The following is a 15,720-nucleotide window of genomic DNA, read 5'->3' as shown; positions in this document are numbered from 1 at the left end:
TTTACCACTGAACCTTTTTTTTTTTTTTTTTTGGTTTTTCGAGACAGGGTTTCTCTGTGTAGCTTTGCGCCTTTCCTGGAACTCACTTGGTAGCCCAGGCTGGCCTCGAACTCACAGAGATCCGCCGGCCTCTGCCTCCCGAGTGCTGGGATTAAAGGCGTGCGCCACCACCGCCCGGCACCACTGAACCTTTTGAGAGGATCTTTATCACAGGTCCCTTTAAACCCTTGTTTTGTTTTTTTTTTTTAACCTCTTTCCCTAAAAGAGATTTCTTCAACCAAGTCCCCTTCTCTACTTCCCCATGGTCTTACTCCCACAGTTTATATGTTGTACTTTCTAAAGGTCTCATCTTTCCTTATGTGCTACAGTTTTTGTTTCTACTTCCAACTCTATTCCCCTGGTGTATCTCCTGAACATTCTCCAAGAGACAGGTTTAGGATCTATCTTGCTGTTACTGTTTTTGAAAATAGAAAAATCGCCACTTCTCCTACTAATTGATACCTATTTTTCATATTTCATTGTTTTGGGATACATTTCTTCATAAAGCAGAGTGCCCTTTCCATGCAAAGGCACCTTTGGGATACCTCCTACATTATCCCACTTATCCTTGGTCTTTGGTAGTCATTCTTATTTTGAAGCATTGCATGCTATTGAACGTTCCATCCTGTCATCTTCCGAGCACTACAGGCGAGCTTCAGAAGTTATTTTCCATAACAAGTATCAAGAGTGATCAGTGCTGACGAGTGCAAAGCCTAATGTCACCTCCTCCAGCGATCTCATGGGCAAAACATCCAAGTGATGCAACAGCACCAGAGACTTCTGTTGAATTAAAAAAAAAATGGTTGAAATAATACTTGATATCAACATGGTTCTCACTTGCGAAAGGATGTGACTCATTTTTTTTTCTGAGCTGAAATGAAAAGTCTAGGTTATGTCTTCAAGTTTACTTCCTATAAAAAGAAATGAAATGGAAAAATGGCCTGAGTGAGAGGTAGAAGTAGGATTTGACTGATTGACAAGATGCTGGTAGGGATGTCTGGCTGGGTAAGCTCTGTCATGAAGGGGGAGGGGAGGTGTTGAATTTGCATCCTGACTACCATTTCTTGGCTGAATAACTAGTTTGAGGCCTTTCCTCCCCCCAGTCTCCTCACCTGTAGTGTGATCTGACTAAGGTTCCAGCATTGTGGCTGTAAAGATATCTAAATGGTGTATGAGAACTGCCAAGGGCTGGCTCTTGAAGGGAGAGATCATCCATGTGTTCTAAAAGCAGCAGGAAAGAAAAAAAAAAAACAAACAAACATGATAGTGTTGCCTCTAGAAGGCAGATGGGTGAGGATGACAAAAAAGAATGTCATTGTGCTATCTGTAAGCCTGAAGACTGGGTTTCCTGGAACCAGGGAGGGAGATTCTCAAATTGTTGCTGATGAGACTGGTTTGTGTAATTCTATTTCCATGTTGCCTCAATACCAAGACACATGGGGTCAGAGGAGAATTTTATTTTGTGAACTTCTGACTAGTAGCATCAGAACCACCTGAGAATTCCTTAGATAGGCAAATTTTGAGGCCTCATCATTGAGGCTAGAGGAGTGTGGCTTAGGAATGTTTTGATGCCAAACAGAACCATTTGGGCCAAAGTCAGAACCATTCTCTGTGGGGCTGCCTTGGCCAGGATTGGAGGTGATTTCCTGGTTGGATTGTGCTCATGTGAAGACAGACATAGGAATGGCAACTTTTCCATTATGATGTATCTTGTATGGAAACTATTAAGACTGTGGCTACATGGGCCACAATTTGCTTCAATATATGAACAAGTTAAGAGAAAATAATGCTTAAAAATGAATTCTAGTTGCAAATCTTTGAATCACATTTTGTATTTTTTATGGAAACAGAATGACTTTAATGTCAAACTCTGTAATAGACTAGGCGACAGCTGAGTCTGTTCTTCGACTCTGACCTCTGAAACCATGACTTATATTTAATATCTGGTATGCTTTCTACTCAAGGTCTCATCCCAGTTCTTCCCAATTCTCATGTAAAAACTATATTAATCATCTTTTTTTTCAAGGATACTGTCATTTATTCTGACAATACAACTAGCGTTTATTCACCATAGAAACTCTGGAAAACTCCCTAAAATATCGAAAGGGAAAACAACTCACCTTCCATTACATAGAGACGGCCATCAATTTGTTGCATGTACTCACTTATTCCTAGTATAGTCCCATGAAGTGTGTTTCATTATGATGTATTATCATATATTATATGTGTGGATTTATTTCAATGTCTTTACATACTGGTTTCCATGGGCTTACTAATGGCATGGTATTTCTGACAGGAGTCTTTGACATACCACTATCTTCCTTTAATTAGCTGAAAATCCTGTGAAGCCCTTTTCATTACCTCCACCCTCACAGCTCAGGCTCTTTCTCACTCCTCTAACCTCCCAAGTCTGTTGAGATCTTACGTTGTCTATAGCACAGTGCTGAACAGGTTGTTCAAACATCTCTCTGATATGTTGCGGATAGAAGTAGTCTTGCAGTACAAGCCAGGGACTCCTGCTCCACACTATACCTACCTAGGCTCTGGGTAAACTGGCTTGCTGTACTCACAGAATTTCCATTTATCCTTTTTTTTTAAAATCTTCTAACTTCTCTCTCTTTCATATCCCCGCTACTGATTATATAATTTAAATGTCTGCTTCAGTCCTCCTCAAATTTTAACCCACCTCCGTGACTATCACCCTACTCCTTGCTTGTCTTCCCTTCTTAGTTTTCTGAAGTGCCTCACAGACTTTCTTTAAAAGATTTATTGATTGTGTATACAGTATTCTTCCTGCAGGTATGCCTACAGGCCAGAAGAGGGCACCGGATCTCAGAATATATGGTTGTGGGCCACCATGTGGTTGCTGAGAAGTGAATCAGGACCTTTGGAAGAGCAACCAGTGCTCTTAACCTCTGAGCCATCTCTCCAGCTCCATCCTTATAGACTCTGTTTTATTTATTTGACTTGCTTTCCCTGGATGGAGTATCATCTTCACAGAAGTTATAACATTTGCTTATGTTGTCTTCTAGGTCCTCTTCTAAAACCTACAGTAGTACTTGATTTGTAAAGATATGTATGTGAGGTAGGAAAGGAATGGATATGTAAATGAATGTGCACAGTAAAGTCTTTACTCTCAAATAAGTCAAACCTCTTATTTTAATGATTTTGCATGCAGGGGCTGTGTGAATCCAAATGCCCAGTTAAAAATGTCATACTACAGGGCTGGAGAGATGGCTGAGTGGTTAAGGAGTCACTTACAACAACCTATGCCTCTAGTTCCAGGGCACATTTTATTCGGTCTGGTCACTGTGGGTGCTAGCACACAGTGGCATGCACATACATACACATAAATAAAAGTAAATCTTAAAAATAAATAAATAAATAAATAAATGTCACACTTCTCCAAGGGCTTCCTTATTACTTATATTAAAGATAATCTCTCTATTTCTTAAAGCACTAACACTTCTATGTTTTTTTCTAATGGCATTAACATATTAAATCATGGGATAATGATATGTGATCTTTCAGATTAAATAATATCCAAGTTTCTTAAATGCAGACACCCATTATATTTCTGTATTCTTTGTCAATGGCATGCAATAAATAGCTTTAAAAATAAATTATTGCCAAAACTAATATTACCAAAACAAAGGAGATTACGCATAGTACTATTTCCCTGGTTGTTAAGGATGTTCAAGTTTAAGCATACAAAGAAAAAGAAAAAAAAACCAGACCACCTGTTGTCGGCACATTGATTCTTGTTTTCAAAAGGAAGTGACTATGTAAACAGTATTTATATCTTTACAGATTATAAATGCTGCACTTGCTTTGGCATCAAGACCCAAGAGTCAAGTGGTCAAAAACACCATGGAAATGTATAAGCGCACATGGGAGCATTACATCCATGTTCTCACTGAAGCAGTGGATGACATCACCAGCATTGATGACTTCCTGGCTGTATCTGGTAAGTTATTTTTTTGGTCTTTTAATTCATACACATATTATTGTTGATATTCTCTTTACAATGACCTGTGTATTCTGTAGTACCTGCACATGCCATGGTACATATGTAGCGATCAGAAGATAACTTTCTTCTTCTCTCCTTGTACCATATGAGTTCTAAGAATCAAACTCAAATCTTCAGGCTTGGTGGAAGGTGCCTTCACCCACTGTGCCATCTGGTCAGGTACTTATGTGAACTATGACTATAATCAGTTTGTACAATCCAAAGGATCCTTTATTCTTGAGTATCTGAAGGTGGGGTATGAGTATACACTAGTGGCATAAGAGTCATTGGTGGTCTGTCTGATATTATGAATTTCATTCCTGGTGTCTTTTTAGTTCTCAACTGTCTCTGTGTCTTTAAAAGTTACCCCTGTACATTATCAAAGCATAATGGGAAGTCTTAGGCATTTCGTGTCTTTAACAAACTCACATGTTTCAGTATTTAAAATTCTTAATTACCTAAAAATTATACTTAAAACTCTTGATTTTCTTATACTTGATTTCACTTCACTCAGGAAAATAAACACACGAGAGAGAGAGAGAGAGAGAGAGAGAGAGAGAGAGAGAGAGAGAGAGAGAGAAGAGAGAAATATAATTCAGCTCCCAATATGGGTATTTGATATTTCTAATCTAAGGAATCTAAGAAACAATGTAAACATCTATGTCAGCAGCAGATGGTGGATTTCATATTTCATATGAAGTCCAGAGGAATATCTCATGCAGGCTAGAATGGGATCCCACTAGAGTGGACACAGGCTCACAACGCCTCTTCCTTGGAAATGTGACTTAGATTTTGATTATTCTATTGTCAGAGAAAATAGCTACATTATTTTTTTTGTGATTTTCCTTACCTTAAAAGTAGCCTATTTAAAGTAAATGATATATTTTCTTATTTAGTTTTCGTGAGAGGACACTCTTAGAATATGGTACCATTCCTTTGTAATAAAGCACACATCCTCATGAATATATAATATCAGCTTATTAAGGTCTTCTGACAGAATTTATACTATTTTGGGGAATTTGTGGCTTTCACATATCCTACTGCATCATCCTAAGCAATTATACAAGAAATATGATGCATTTTAATGCTGTATTAATTGTAAGACTATATTATAATCACTTTAAATAACTTTATTTTTATTGAATTAAAAATTTGAAAATATAGAAAATGTATTTGAGAAAAGATTAATAGCTCCTAATCTGGCTGGTGCAACTAACTCTTAAAAGAGCAATTTTATTGTTATAATTGTATTTTCAAATTCTTGTGTCACACACACACACACACACACACATATGTACATATACACATATATATCCTACTAATTACAGAACAGGACTTCATCCCTTGCCCTCTCCTAAACCAATCAGCAGAAAAGGAATGAAACTTCTATGATTACTTTAGAATGGTGACATAATTGATGAGGAACTGGGGCCCAGCACATGATGATAGCATGAATCTGTAACACTTGTTGATTGCTATAGCGGAAATACTCTCACACGGACAGGTTTGAGCCACCAATGTGCTGTCACTGAGATGAGAAGATAAGACGTGCATAGAAGGAATTCTTACCAGCAGCTATAAACAGAGTCTAGAAAGTTCCTCAGCTTAGTCCTCCACATAAGTCACCATTTATGGCTGGTCACTTACCATGTGAACAAAATGAGAATTTCATTAGCAAAAAGAAGACAAAGAAGAAGAGGAAGAGAGTAAGTGGTTGTTGAACAAATGACCAAACCATTTTGCTTAAAATGTTCTACAGTTTCCACAGATGTTCCATGCCTTGGTCTTCCTAAGTTTGTATGCTTTGGTTTCACCTGGACCCCAGGGATTCTTCTTGTAACATCAAACATTTTCAATTCGTGTTTCCATAGATGCTATCCCTAGTCAAATTGGGGGGAGGGGCGGGAATATAGCTGGTTATACACACCCTCTTAGCAAAAGCTGGAAGTCAGAGGTGGAAGGTCCTAGGCTAAGTGATAGATGAGTCTGTGCTTTCAGATGGCCCATTGTGGTTCACAAAGGTGAAATGTTGGTAGTCACCCTCAGGTAGGGTGTTTTCAGGACAGACTTCCCTGATGATCGTTTAAGATATGTGTTTGCATCCAGACTCTAATTCATCTACTTATCAAGTAGACCAATTAACAAATAGCCCATAAAGAGTTTGAGTTGTGAATGATCATCTAGTAAAAACCAGGCTCCTGAATTTGAAGGGAACTTTTGTGGAGTTTCCAGCACTTCAGGGTCTATGTTGTTTATAAACTGATGAGAGAAGATGAAATTTGAGAAACTTTTTTTATTACTACACTATCCTAAAATCTAAAAATGTTAATATAAAAATATGAGTTACCCATGTAGGAAAAACAACTTTCAATAGAAGAGTTATAGAAAGATGACTTGCAAGAGAGCTGAGACATGTAATTATTGGGAAGAAGAGTGTGCAAGAGGAATTGGGGAGTGAATTGAAGGGAGTCTACAAGCTTCTGGGGAAGCCAACTGAGAGGAGTCTACAGGCTTCTGAAACAGACTCCACTTATTAACTAAACATGCATGTTTCTTTATTGCCAAATGTGTTCTGCAAAATAACAGCATATTGACTTAGGAATAGTACTGGGAGGAACTTGAAGATCTCTTTGACCTCATGTCTACATAGCTCTTAAATATGTCCAATTTTATCCATACACAGTTCTATTACTTAATTTCAAGTCTACATCCCTTCCTTGTCCTTGGAAGCTCTAACTATGCATTTGCTAAGTAAATAGTAGCATTCATTTTCTTTTAAAATTCTGTGGGTCAACATTAATTTTTCAGTGTCTATATCTTCTCCTTTTGTTAGATGTGTTAAGTTCTGGAATTAATGGTTTGAAAAATTTTCATACCATGAAAAGTAACATTTCTCATTAATCATCACAGGACCCTGTGACCCTGACACAGCAATACAAAGATAACTCGATACTGTCATCAAAAATGCACTAAAAACAGCCTTTTTGTTTATGACATCATTATTGTCATGATCTTTGGCTTCTACAAAGTTGTAATCTAAATCATTTGACAAAGGAAAATTAAAATAAATAGATTTTCCATGTCTCTTCCTAAATTAATTCCAAATAATCACATTATGTTAGCTGAATCAAATTGTTGAATTATTTGCCTATAAAACACTTCAACTGGATGTGGCTCCCCATGGGAGGCCTTGCCTTCTTGCGAGGGGGAATAGGGGTTGTTTGGGGGGAAGGCTGGGAGGGGAGGAGGGAAGAGGGAAGAGGATCTTGATTGGTGTGTAAAATGAAAAAAAAAATTCTTAATAAAATAAATGAGAAAAAAACACTTCTAAATCTGAATGTAGTAGTTGAGAGGTAGGGTAGCTAAGTGAAACTTCTGTTGATTAAAGGCATTAAATGTTTTAATATAGATATCTCTGAAATATGTAAGATTTTAAAGTCATAATCTATAAAGCCCTAAACAAGACAGCTATATCCCACTCCTCCTCCTGCAAGACTCAGAGAACAGTGCCAAAGAATGGGGAGAAAGACTGTAAGATCCATGTTGGTATAAGGTAGCAGTAACTTTTGGATACTGCAGGGTATCTACACATATTATCTCACAGAGGCTATGCTAGCATCCACAAGACCTGCGTAATATCACACCAGACCAAAGTCTCAGCATGTGGTTGGGGAGCACACATTTCTTACACTAGCTAAGGGGCTATTGGCAATTGATAGGTGCTGGAAGAGAAAAAGTCAGTGTTCTTTAAGGGTGTGTCCCGTGGTTGATAAACTACACCTCAGTTGATGTCCACATATCCAAGATCATCTGAGTAGCATGAATAAGACTTGATGGGTTTTAAGAAACTGAGGACACAAAGTTGGGTAGGTAAGGAAGGGATTGTGGATTGCGAAGAGTTTGGGGGAGGATACTGAATTTGCTCAAAGCACATTGGATAAAATTCTCCTATAAGTGTAGATGAGCAAACAAAAGAGAATACATTTGATAAAATTGAGTTGAATTTTTACTGATATAATAAGGCAGTCTTCTAATGAATAGAAGAGGAAAGGAAATCCACAAAACTCTTATTTCAGGAAACTCACAATTTAATGTATCGATCTTCTTCCAAAAGTATTATAATCATTGAAATAAAAGTCCATACAAGTAACACAATGTCAGGCTATTGGGGGAAATGTTTAAAGTAAGCTGTTTATTGAATTTTTGAAATGAATCCTAAAAAAACTGGAGAAACACACCAATTAAGAGAATCTGTGAAAGGAACTATTTGGTTTGAAGGACACAAGTTATTAATTTGAGAGATGCATGGCATCTATCTGTATATTTAGAGCCTTGAACTTTTAAAAAATGTTTTACTTTTTAGATCATAATTATATTTTTATCATATTCTCCTTCCTTTTCCTCCTTCTAAATCCTCCCATATATCACTCCTGCTCTTTTTCAAATCCAAGGCCTCTTTTTCCATAGATTGTTTTATATGGATATATGTGTGTGTGTTTGTGTGTGTATATATGCATGTGCATGTGTGTATTCTAAAATACATAAATATAACATGCTCAGTCTGTATAATGTTACTTGTATGCATGTATCAGGGCTGATCACTTGGTGTTGGCTAACAAATTGGTATCCTCTTCCCTCGGGAAGACTATTTCTCCCTCTCAGGATCCCTTTATTTCCTATAGTTCTTTGTATAGGATTGAGGCCTCATGGGATACCCTAAATTCACTTTGGCATGTTTATTGTTAATGTCTACATTCAGCTCATGTTTAGGCAATCATATTCTTGAGACTTTATGGGTACATACTCGATGTTACATGATGACACAATCTCAAGCAAACTCCATGATTTTCTGTCTATACAAATCTTTCTTCCTCAGCTTCTGAAAGTTTTCGTTAGTCCTGGGTGCAAGAGTTGTTTTGTAGATGTATCCTTGGGACTGTGCTCCATAACTCTACATTTTTCTTGGTTGTGATTTTCTAAATGATTTCCATCTTTTTCAAAGAGAAACTTCCTTAATGAGGTGTGAGGGCTACATTTATCTGAGAGTATAAGGGCAAATATTTAGAATTTAGCTTAGGGATTTTCTGTATTAGTTTAAGTGATGGTTTTAAAAGGTCCTCCTCCAAGATATATGACTTCACTAGTGCTGTGTAGTTGGCTAGTTTTCTAGTACGAGGCATGATTTCCCTCTTGTTCATTGAGTCTTAAGTCTAATTAGAGAGCTGTTGGTTTCAGCCAAGGTATATGTACCACTACTGCATCCTTACAGTTAACAATGTCATGCTGGTCTTATGTTTCATAAGCATCATAACTAAGTGGGATTGTCTGTTGTTTCCCCCATCTGATTTTTAAGTGCAAAATTTGAAAGCCAGAAGAGCCTGGAGCAATGCATTTAACATCCTAAAACACCATGAGGTCCAGCCTAGACTAATATACCTGGCAAAACTATGCATCATAGTTGAAGGACAAAGGAAAACTCTGCAGGTTGTAAACAGCATAAAAATATTATCTAACAAACCAAGCCTAAAGAAAATGCAAGAAGTAATATATTGGGTTGAAGAGAGTAATGAATATAGCCATGAGATCCTTGAACTATTGAAAGAAAAAAATGCCATCTAAGATTTTTAAAGAATAGCATGGTAGACTATATCAATATTTGAATACTAAATCCAGAAGCCTAAGACATTCCTGTTGAAAATGGTGATGTCCTGCTAAACATGGTTCTCAGAAGTGAAAGTGAAGCTACCCAATATAACACATGGGATATAATCTTATACAAGATGGATAGTATGCCTTACTTTTTTTCTACTTCTCTGTCTAAAAAATTGAAGAACATGATTGGCACATAAAAGTACAGTAATCAGAAGGTGATGGTCACCTTGCTGAAGGAATCCTATCTCAGGCTAAAATAAACGAGGTCTCTATATACTAAAAATAGAAACTCTCCTTAGAGCCCAGAGATGAAGTACAACAAATATCTTCTATGACACTCACTAAAATCAAGGAACCGTCTTGTCATGTTTAGTTTTCACCTTTCTGATCTCCAAGCTAATATTTTCATGTGGTCGTATATCTCTCTTCAATCTTTATAGAGTCTGTTCAGAAACTTTATGCACAGATTTATATAAGTCATTGTGTAAGTCAGAGTAGAAAGCATGTATTCAAAAATGATGGACTAGTCTCCCCAAAAGTCATCCATTATTCCTTTATTAGTAATTATGTTTGAATTACTGCTTGTACTTACATGACTGAAAAGCATCTCAGCATGTGAACTGAAATGTTCACACATAATTCCATGTACTAACAGTCAAGTTCACTCAAGATGCTCTCACTGGAATGAACAATACAGATATGACAAGATCCTAGGTAGGGTATTATGCATCTATCTGTAGACAGCCACAATTGGAAGTCCTTTTTTGCCTTTGTCAAAATCTATTTGATGAACGTTTTGCCTGTCACGTTAAGGTGGAGTGGGAACAATCATCAACAGTCTTAAGTGCACTAAGGGTTTGATTTTAGACTTGTGTAACAACATGACAGATCATTCCTCAATTCTTCACATGCACCAGCTTTGTACTTAGAAAATCTATGCATGATGAACTACACATTTTTTGTAAAACATTTTCTTGAGAATGTCTCATCAACTATGCATTCCATTCCTTATTAATAAGGAATAATCACTGGTTGTTGTGCATAATATAGTATTATGGCATGCAACAACCAGTTATATTAGCAAAGACTTCCACCAAACCAAACGAAAATCAATTTTATACTTTCATTTGTCTTTATTGATGTCTGGATGTTGTCTCAACTTTAAAGGCATTTACTTTTATCAAGAAGCACATATAATTTAATTAGTGTAACATGTATGATACAATTATGTATGTAAGGAATCCTGCAAGACATTTTAGAGAGTAGATGAAAGGATAGAAGGCAAATCTCTCCTTGCCACAAAAAATTTATCAGCTCAGTGAGGTCCAGGACATTTTTCCTAGGCATTGAGCTACAAATGAAGGTGAGTGACAGCAGGAGTCTTTACCTGCTTTTTTTTTTTCAAAAGTCTTCCCAGGAGTTAGAATTCATCCTGAGAGTGCTGTGCAAGATCTGAAAAGCACAAATCATGTATCTGTGTTTGCAAGATAAACTTTGCCATAGATTTAGGGACTCTGAGAGATTCTGGGGCATTTTTTAAAAGTAAATTATTTCTAAGATATGTATTTTTATACTTATGTGGATACCAGAATGCAACTCACAACTTCCAGAGTTGGTTTTCTCCTTCTACCATGTGGCCCTGGGATTGCACTCAGGTTGCCAAGCTTGGCCCCAGGCACCTTTACCTGATAACTAACTGTCTTGCCAGTCCAGTGCCTGGAGAACTTTAACCAGTTAGACCTCTGCTTATAGACTGACTCCAGAGTCCACATTATGAAAAATCCACAATTTTAGAAATGAAACTGATGGGGCTGGAGAGGTGGCTCAGAGGATGAGAGCACTGGCTGCTCTTCCAGAGGACCTGAGTTCAATTCCCAGCAACCACATGGTGTCTCACAACCATCTACCATGGGATCTGACGCATATGTAGAAAATGCATAAAGAAATCTTTTTTTTTTTTTTATTTTTTGGTTTTTCGAGACAGGGTTTTTCTGTGTAGTTTTGCGCCTTTCTGGAACTCACTTTGTAGACCAGGCTTGCCTTGAACTCAGAGATCTGCCTGCCTCTGCCTCCCAAATGCTGGGATCAAAGGCGTGCGCCACCACCACCCGGAAATCTTTTTTTTTTTAAGAGGCAGGAAACTAAAAACTGTATTTTCCTAAGAAGGTAAATTGCAGAAACAGAGTATGATGGTGGTTTCTGGGATACTAGAGGATGGAGAGAATGTGGAGATGTTAAATAAAGGATACAGAACTTCAGCTGCATGTGAAGAATCAAGAGATCTATTACAGAATGGTTATGACTAAGTTATTAACAATACTTCCCATGATTTAAAATTGCTGACAGAGTAAGATTTTAGTGCTGTTACCACAAAAATGTGTGATATAATGCATACATCAGCCCAACTTCATAATATGTACATTAACAAATTCAACTCATTATGTGCCATACCAGAGATATTTTCAAACTTTATGTACACAATTTAAAAAAATCATTGTTTTCTTACAGACTGCATATTGTACTTATCAAATTTTGCCACTACAGTAACTCATAAGTCTGACATTAAGACAGTAGATTTAGTATTTGAAGAAGAGGAGAAATATAGAGGAAAGTTAGCTTGGAAGGAATTAAGTATAGTTATGACTGTTATCCTGCCATTCCCCTCTCATATACAGGACATTTGGGAAATAAGAAGATCTCTCTGATTTTTTAAATGGCCTCCTTTGACATGGTAATAACTGCCATTTCTTCATTTAGTACTTATGAACGAGTATTTCATGAGGTCCTATAAGGTAATAGGCTGTTTTAAGCTAATAGAGATATAACATTCAGTACAACATATGAAATCTCACTGTACTATTAGAGTTTACATTAAGATAAACGAGTTTAAACTGCCTTGAACAGCATCCCTGACATGCAACTGCAAGCCTCTGTTAAAATTATATCTAGGTATTAACTGGACAACCTTTCGTTTTATTATTTGCCTTTGAGATGAAATTTAGAAAGCTCCTCTCATAGTGGGACGTGTTAATGATTGATAATATACTTTGGTAAGTTTTCTCCTATGTTCTTTTTTTTCCCACCTCTGTAGTTCAGGGTTTTTGGGGGGTTGGGGGGAGTGCTGCCAACCGACTCCCAAATAGTAACATGGAGACTTCTTATTATTAATTATGAAAGCTCAGCCTTTATTTTAGGCTTGTCCCACTAGCTCTTATAACTTAATTTAACCTGTTTCTGTTCATCTATGTTTTGCCTCAGGGATTTTACCTTTCTTTCATTTGGTATGTCCCACTTTCCTCCTTCCTCTGTGTCTGTCTGGTGTCACCCTGGAATTTCCTTCTCTGAGCCTAAATTCCTCTTCCTCCTTACTCTCCTTGCCCAGAAGTCCCACCTGTGCCTCCTGCCTAGCTATTGGCCATTTATCTTTTTACCAGGCACAGTAAATAAATGTGGTGATATTGTGTTCCCCAAAATATTGTGTACCCTAATAAACTTATCTGGGGTCAGAGAACAGAACTAGATATAGAGGCCAGAAAATGGTGGTACACACGCCTTTAATCCTATCACTTGGGAGGCAGAGATCCATATGGATCTCTGTGAGTTTAAAGCTACACTGGAAACAGCCAGGCATGGTGACTCATGCCTTTAATCTGAGGAAGTGATGGCAGAAAGCAGAAAGGTATATAAGGCGTGAGGACCAGGAACTAGAGCTGGTTAAGCTTTTAGGCTTTTGAGCAGCAGTTCAGCTGAGATTCATTAAGGATGAGGACTCAGAGGCATCCAGTCTGAAGAAACAGGATCAGCTGATGAATTTCGAGGTGAGGAAGCTGTGGCTTGTTCTGCTGCTCTGATCTTCCAGGTTTCAACCCAGTTGTTTTTTTTTTATTGATAAGACCTTCTAACAATTCCTGCTACAAATAAATGCAACACATTGTTACATAGTTAAACAAATATTCTGTAAACAAGTTAAACACATATTTACTTAGTTAAGCTAAATAGTACTTAGTTAAACATAAATAAATGCAACATTAATAACTTACTTAAACATAAATAAATACAACACATCTTCACATAGTTAAACTAAAATTCCACAACACCCCTCCTATTCTATCATGTGGAAACATACTTGGGTAGAGAGTTTTGTTCTTTGAAAGAGAAATAACTATCCAATCTATTACTTTGAGGGGAGGCTTTGTCCACCCACTTCAAAGCAACCTTCCAGATAACAAAAATGACTGAAGTTTTACCTTGGGAGCTGTGTCAAAAAATGGAAAGTTCTGATGATGCCAGTTATTAGGCAAGATGTATAACAAGAGAATGCTGCTACACTGGTCTTGGAAATGAAACTTTTACAATCTCCAAGATCAGCTAACCTACTAATATTATATATATGGGATATTTTGTCCCAAATCACCCTTAAGAAATAGTGAGGAAAAGTCTACACATATCCTGAAGCATTTGTGTGCATATAATCTTTACGTGTTTGTTTCCATCGGTAGGAGAATGAATGAGAAGCAGCAGACTTACTTGCAGAGAGAAATAATCTTTAGATTATACAAGGCCAGATTTTTATAAAGCAGTGCTGAGTGGACAAGCATCAGAGCAGGGTAGACACCATGCTCTAAGTGTACAGCAGACCACAAACAGAAGAGTCACTCTGCTGGTGGAGGTGCTGTCAGATGACAATGAGAAAGAGTTCATGTGTCTTTGTTTTTTAAGGTAATATTCTTATTTATTCTTTGAAGATTTAATATTTGTATATGGTGAATTTTGACCTTAATTTGCCATCAGTGTCTTCTCCTACATCTCCCTGATACTCTCCAAGTTATCTCCCTCCCAACTCCATGTCTTCTTTTTAAATTATTATTATTGTTGTTGTTGTTATTATTATTATCTCCAAGGCCAATTAAAAGTTACAACTCTCACAAGGAGGATCCATATACTTTCCTGATCATGAAGCTGGATCTTGATGTGACTTCAGTGTGTCTCCTTTTTTCCACCGATGACTGTTTTTCTCTGACTTGGGAGTTCGATGGAGAGACCTATGTTAGTCAGAACTCTGCAGAGGAATGTCACTGACAGAATGAATACAACATAGTCCTATGGTCGCTGTCTCACACAGGAGAACCCAAGAATTCACTAGTGGCTCATTCTACAAGGGCCACTGCCTCAATGGTCCCAGTCTGGCCTTCAGTATTACTGGAGAATTGCAGATCTTCAAAATACACTGGAAGCCCAAAGAACATGATTATAATATCAGTAAAGGAAGGGAGTAGTAGCAGCTGCAGAATGGATGAACTTGGAAGCAAAAATGAAGACAAGGAAGAGAAATGTTATGTTTCATCTTTCAATTCCTTTTTTCTAGGCTGTGCTGGTAAAGGTGCTCCCCACATCTCAGGTGGGTCTCCCACTTCAGATAATCTGATTTGGGAGTCCCTTAGAGGTGCACCCAGAAGCTGCCATTCACTTCATTCCAGATGCAGTCAAGCTGACAAGCAAGATTAAGAATCATAAGAAGCCAGTTAGAGTGAATTTCTGAAAAATAAATGAATTGCATAAGTAAAACTAAACCAGAATGAAACATGAAAGAAGGGAATGGAGAGATGGTTCAGTGGTTAAGAGTGTTTATTGTTCTTATAGAGGATCTGAGTTTGATTCTGATTAGTCACATTGGGCAGCTTATAGTCAACTGTAACTGTACGTCCACTGAGATCTGATACCCCTGCCAACCTCATGCACCAGCTCTCATGGACAGAGACACACACCTTTGCATTTTAAAATACAAGTCTGCAAAAAATAAAATTATATCTAAAATTATTATACACACACATATATATACATATATATGTATATATATATTCAGTGAAAATATTATTGTTGAGGCTGATTGGTTATTTTCCATACATATTATGATTTCAGCTTCTGTTAAACATTTGTAATAACAAAATTAAAGTGAATGGAAACTAAATGTAATGATATAGGGGCAGGAGGCATAGATGATAGTGTGCTGGGACACAGCT

General features: G+C 37.3%; 1 protein-coding gene across 4 annotated transcripts in view; it reads left to right on the top strand.

The window, feature by feature from the left end:
- The window catches only part of Ctnna3 (catenin alpha 3), a 1,464,870-nt gene that overhangs the window by 988,251 nt on the left and 460,899 nt on the right, over positions 1-15,720 (top strand). For all 4 annotated transcript variants that reach the window (XM_052744818.1, XM_052744817.1, XM_052744819.1 and 1 more), the window contains one exon: positions 3,850-4,006. In XM_052744818.1, the coding sequence (XP_052600778.1) occupies positions 3,850-4,006 (157 nt within the window). The remainder of the gene's footprint in view (positions 1-3,849; positions 4,007-15,720) is intronic.

The sequence above is a fragment of the Peromyscus californicus genome, unplaced genomic scaffold (assembly GCF_007827085.1).
Source record: "Peromyscus californicus insignis strain IS unplaced genomic scaffold, ASM782708v3 Scaffold_19__1_contigs__length_69161282, whole genome shotgun sequence".
Classification (NCBI taxonomy): domain Eukaryota; kingdom Metazoa; phylum Chordata; class Mammalia; order Rodentia; family Cricetidae; genus Peromyscus; species Peromyscus californicus.
Note: the sequence above shows the minus strand (reverse complement) of the source record. Positions and strands in the feature narration are given on the sequence as shown.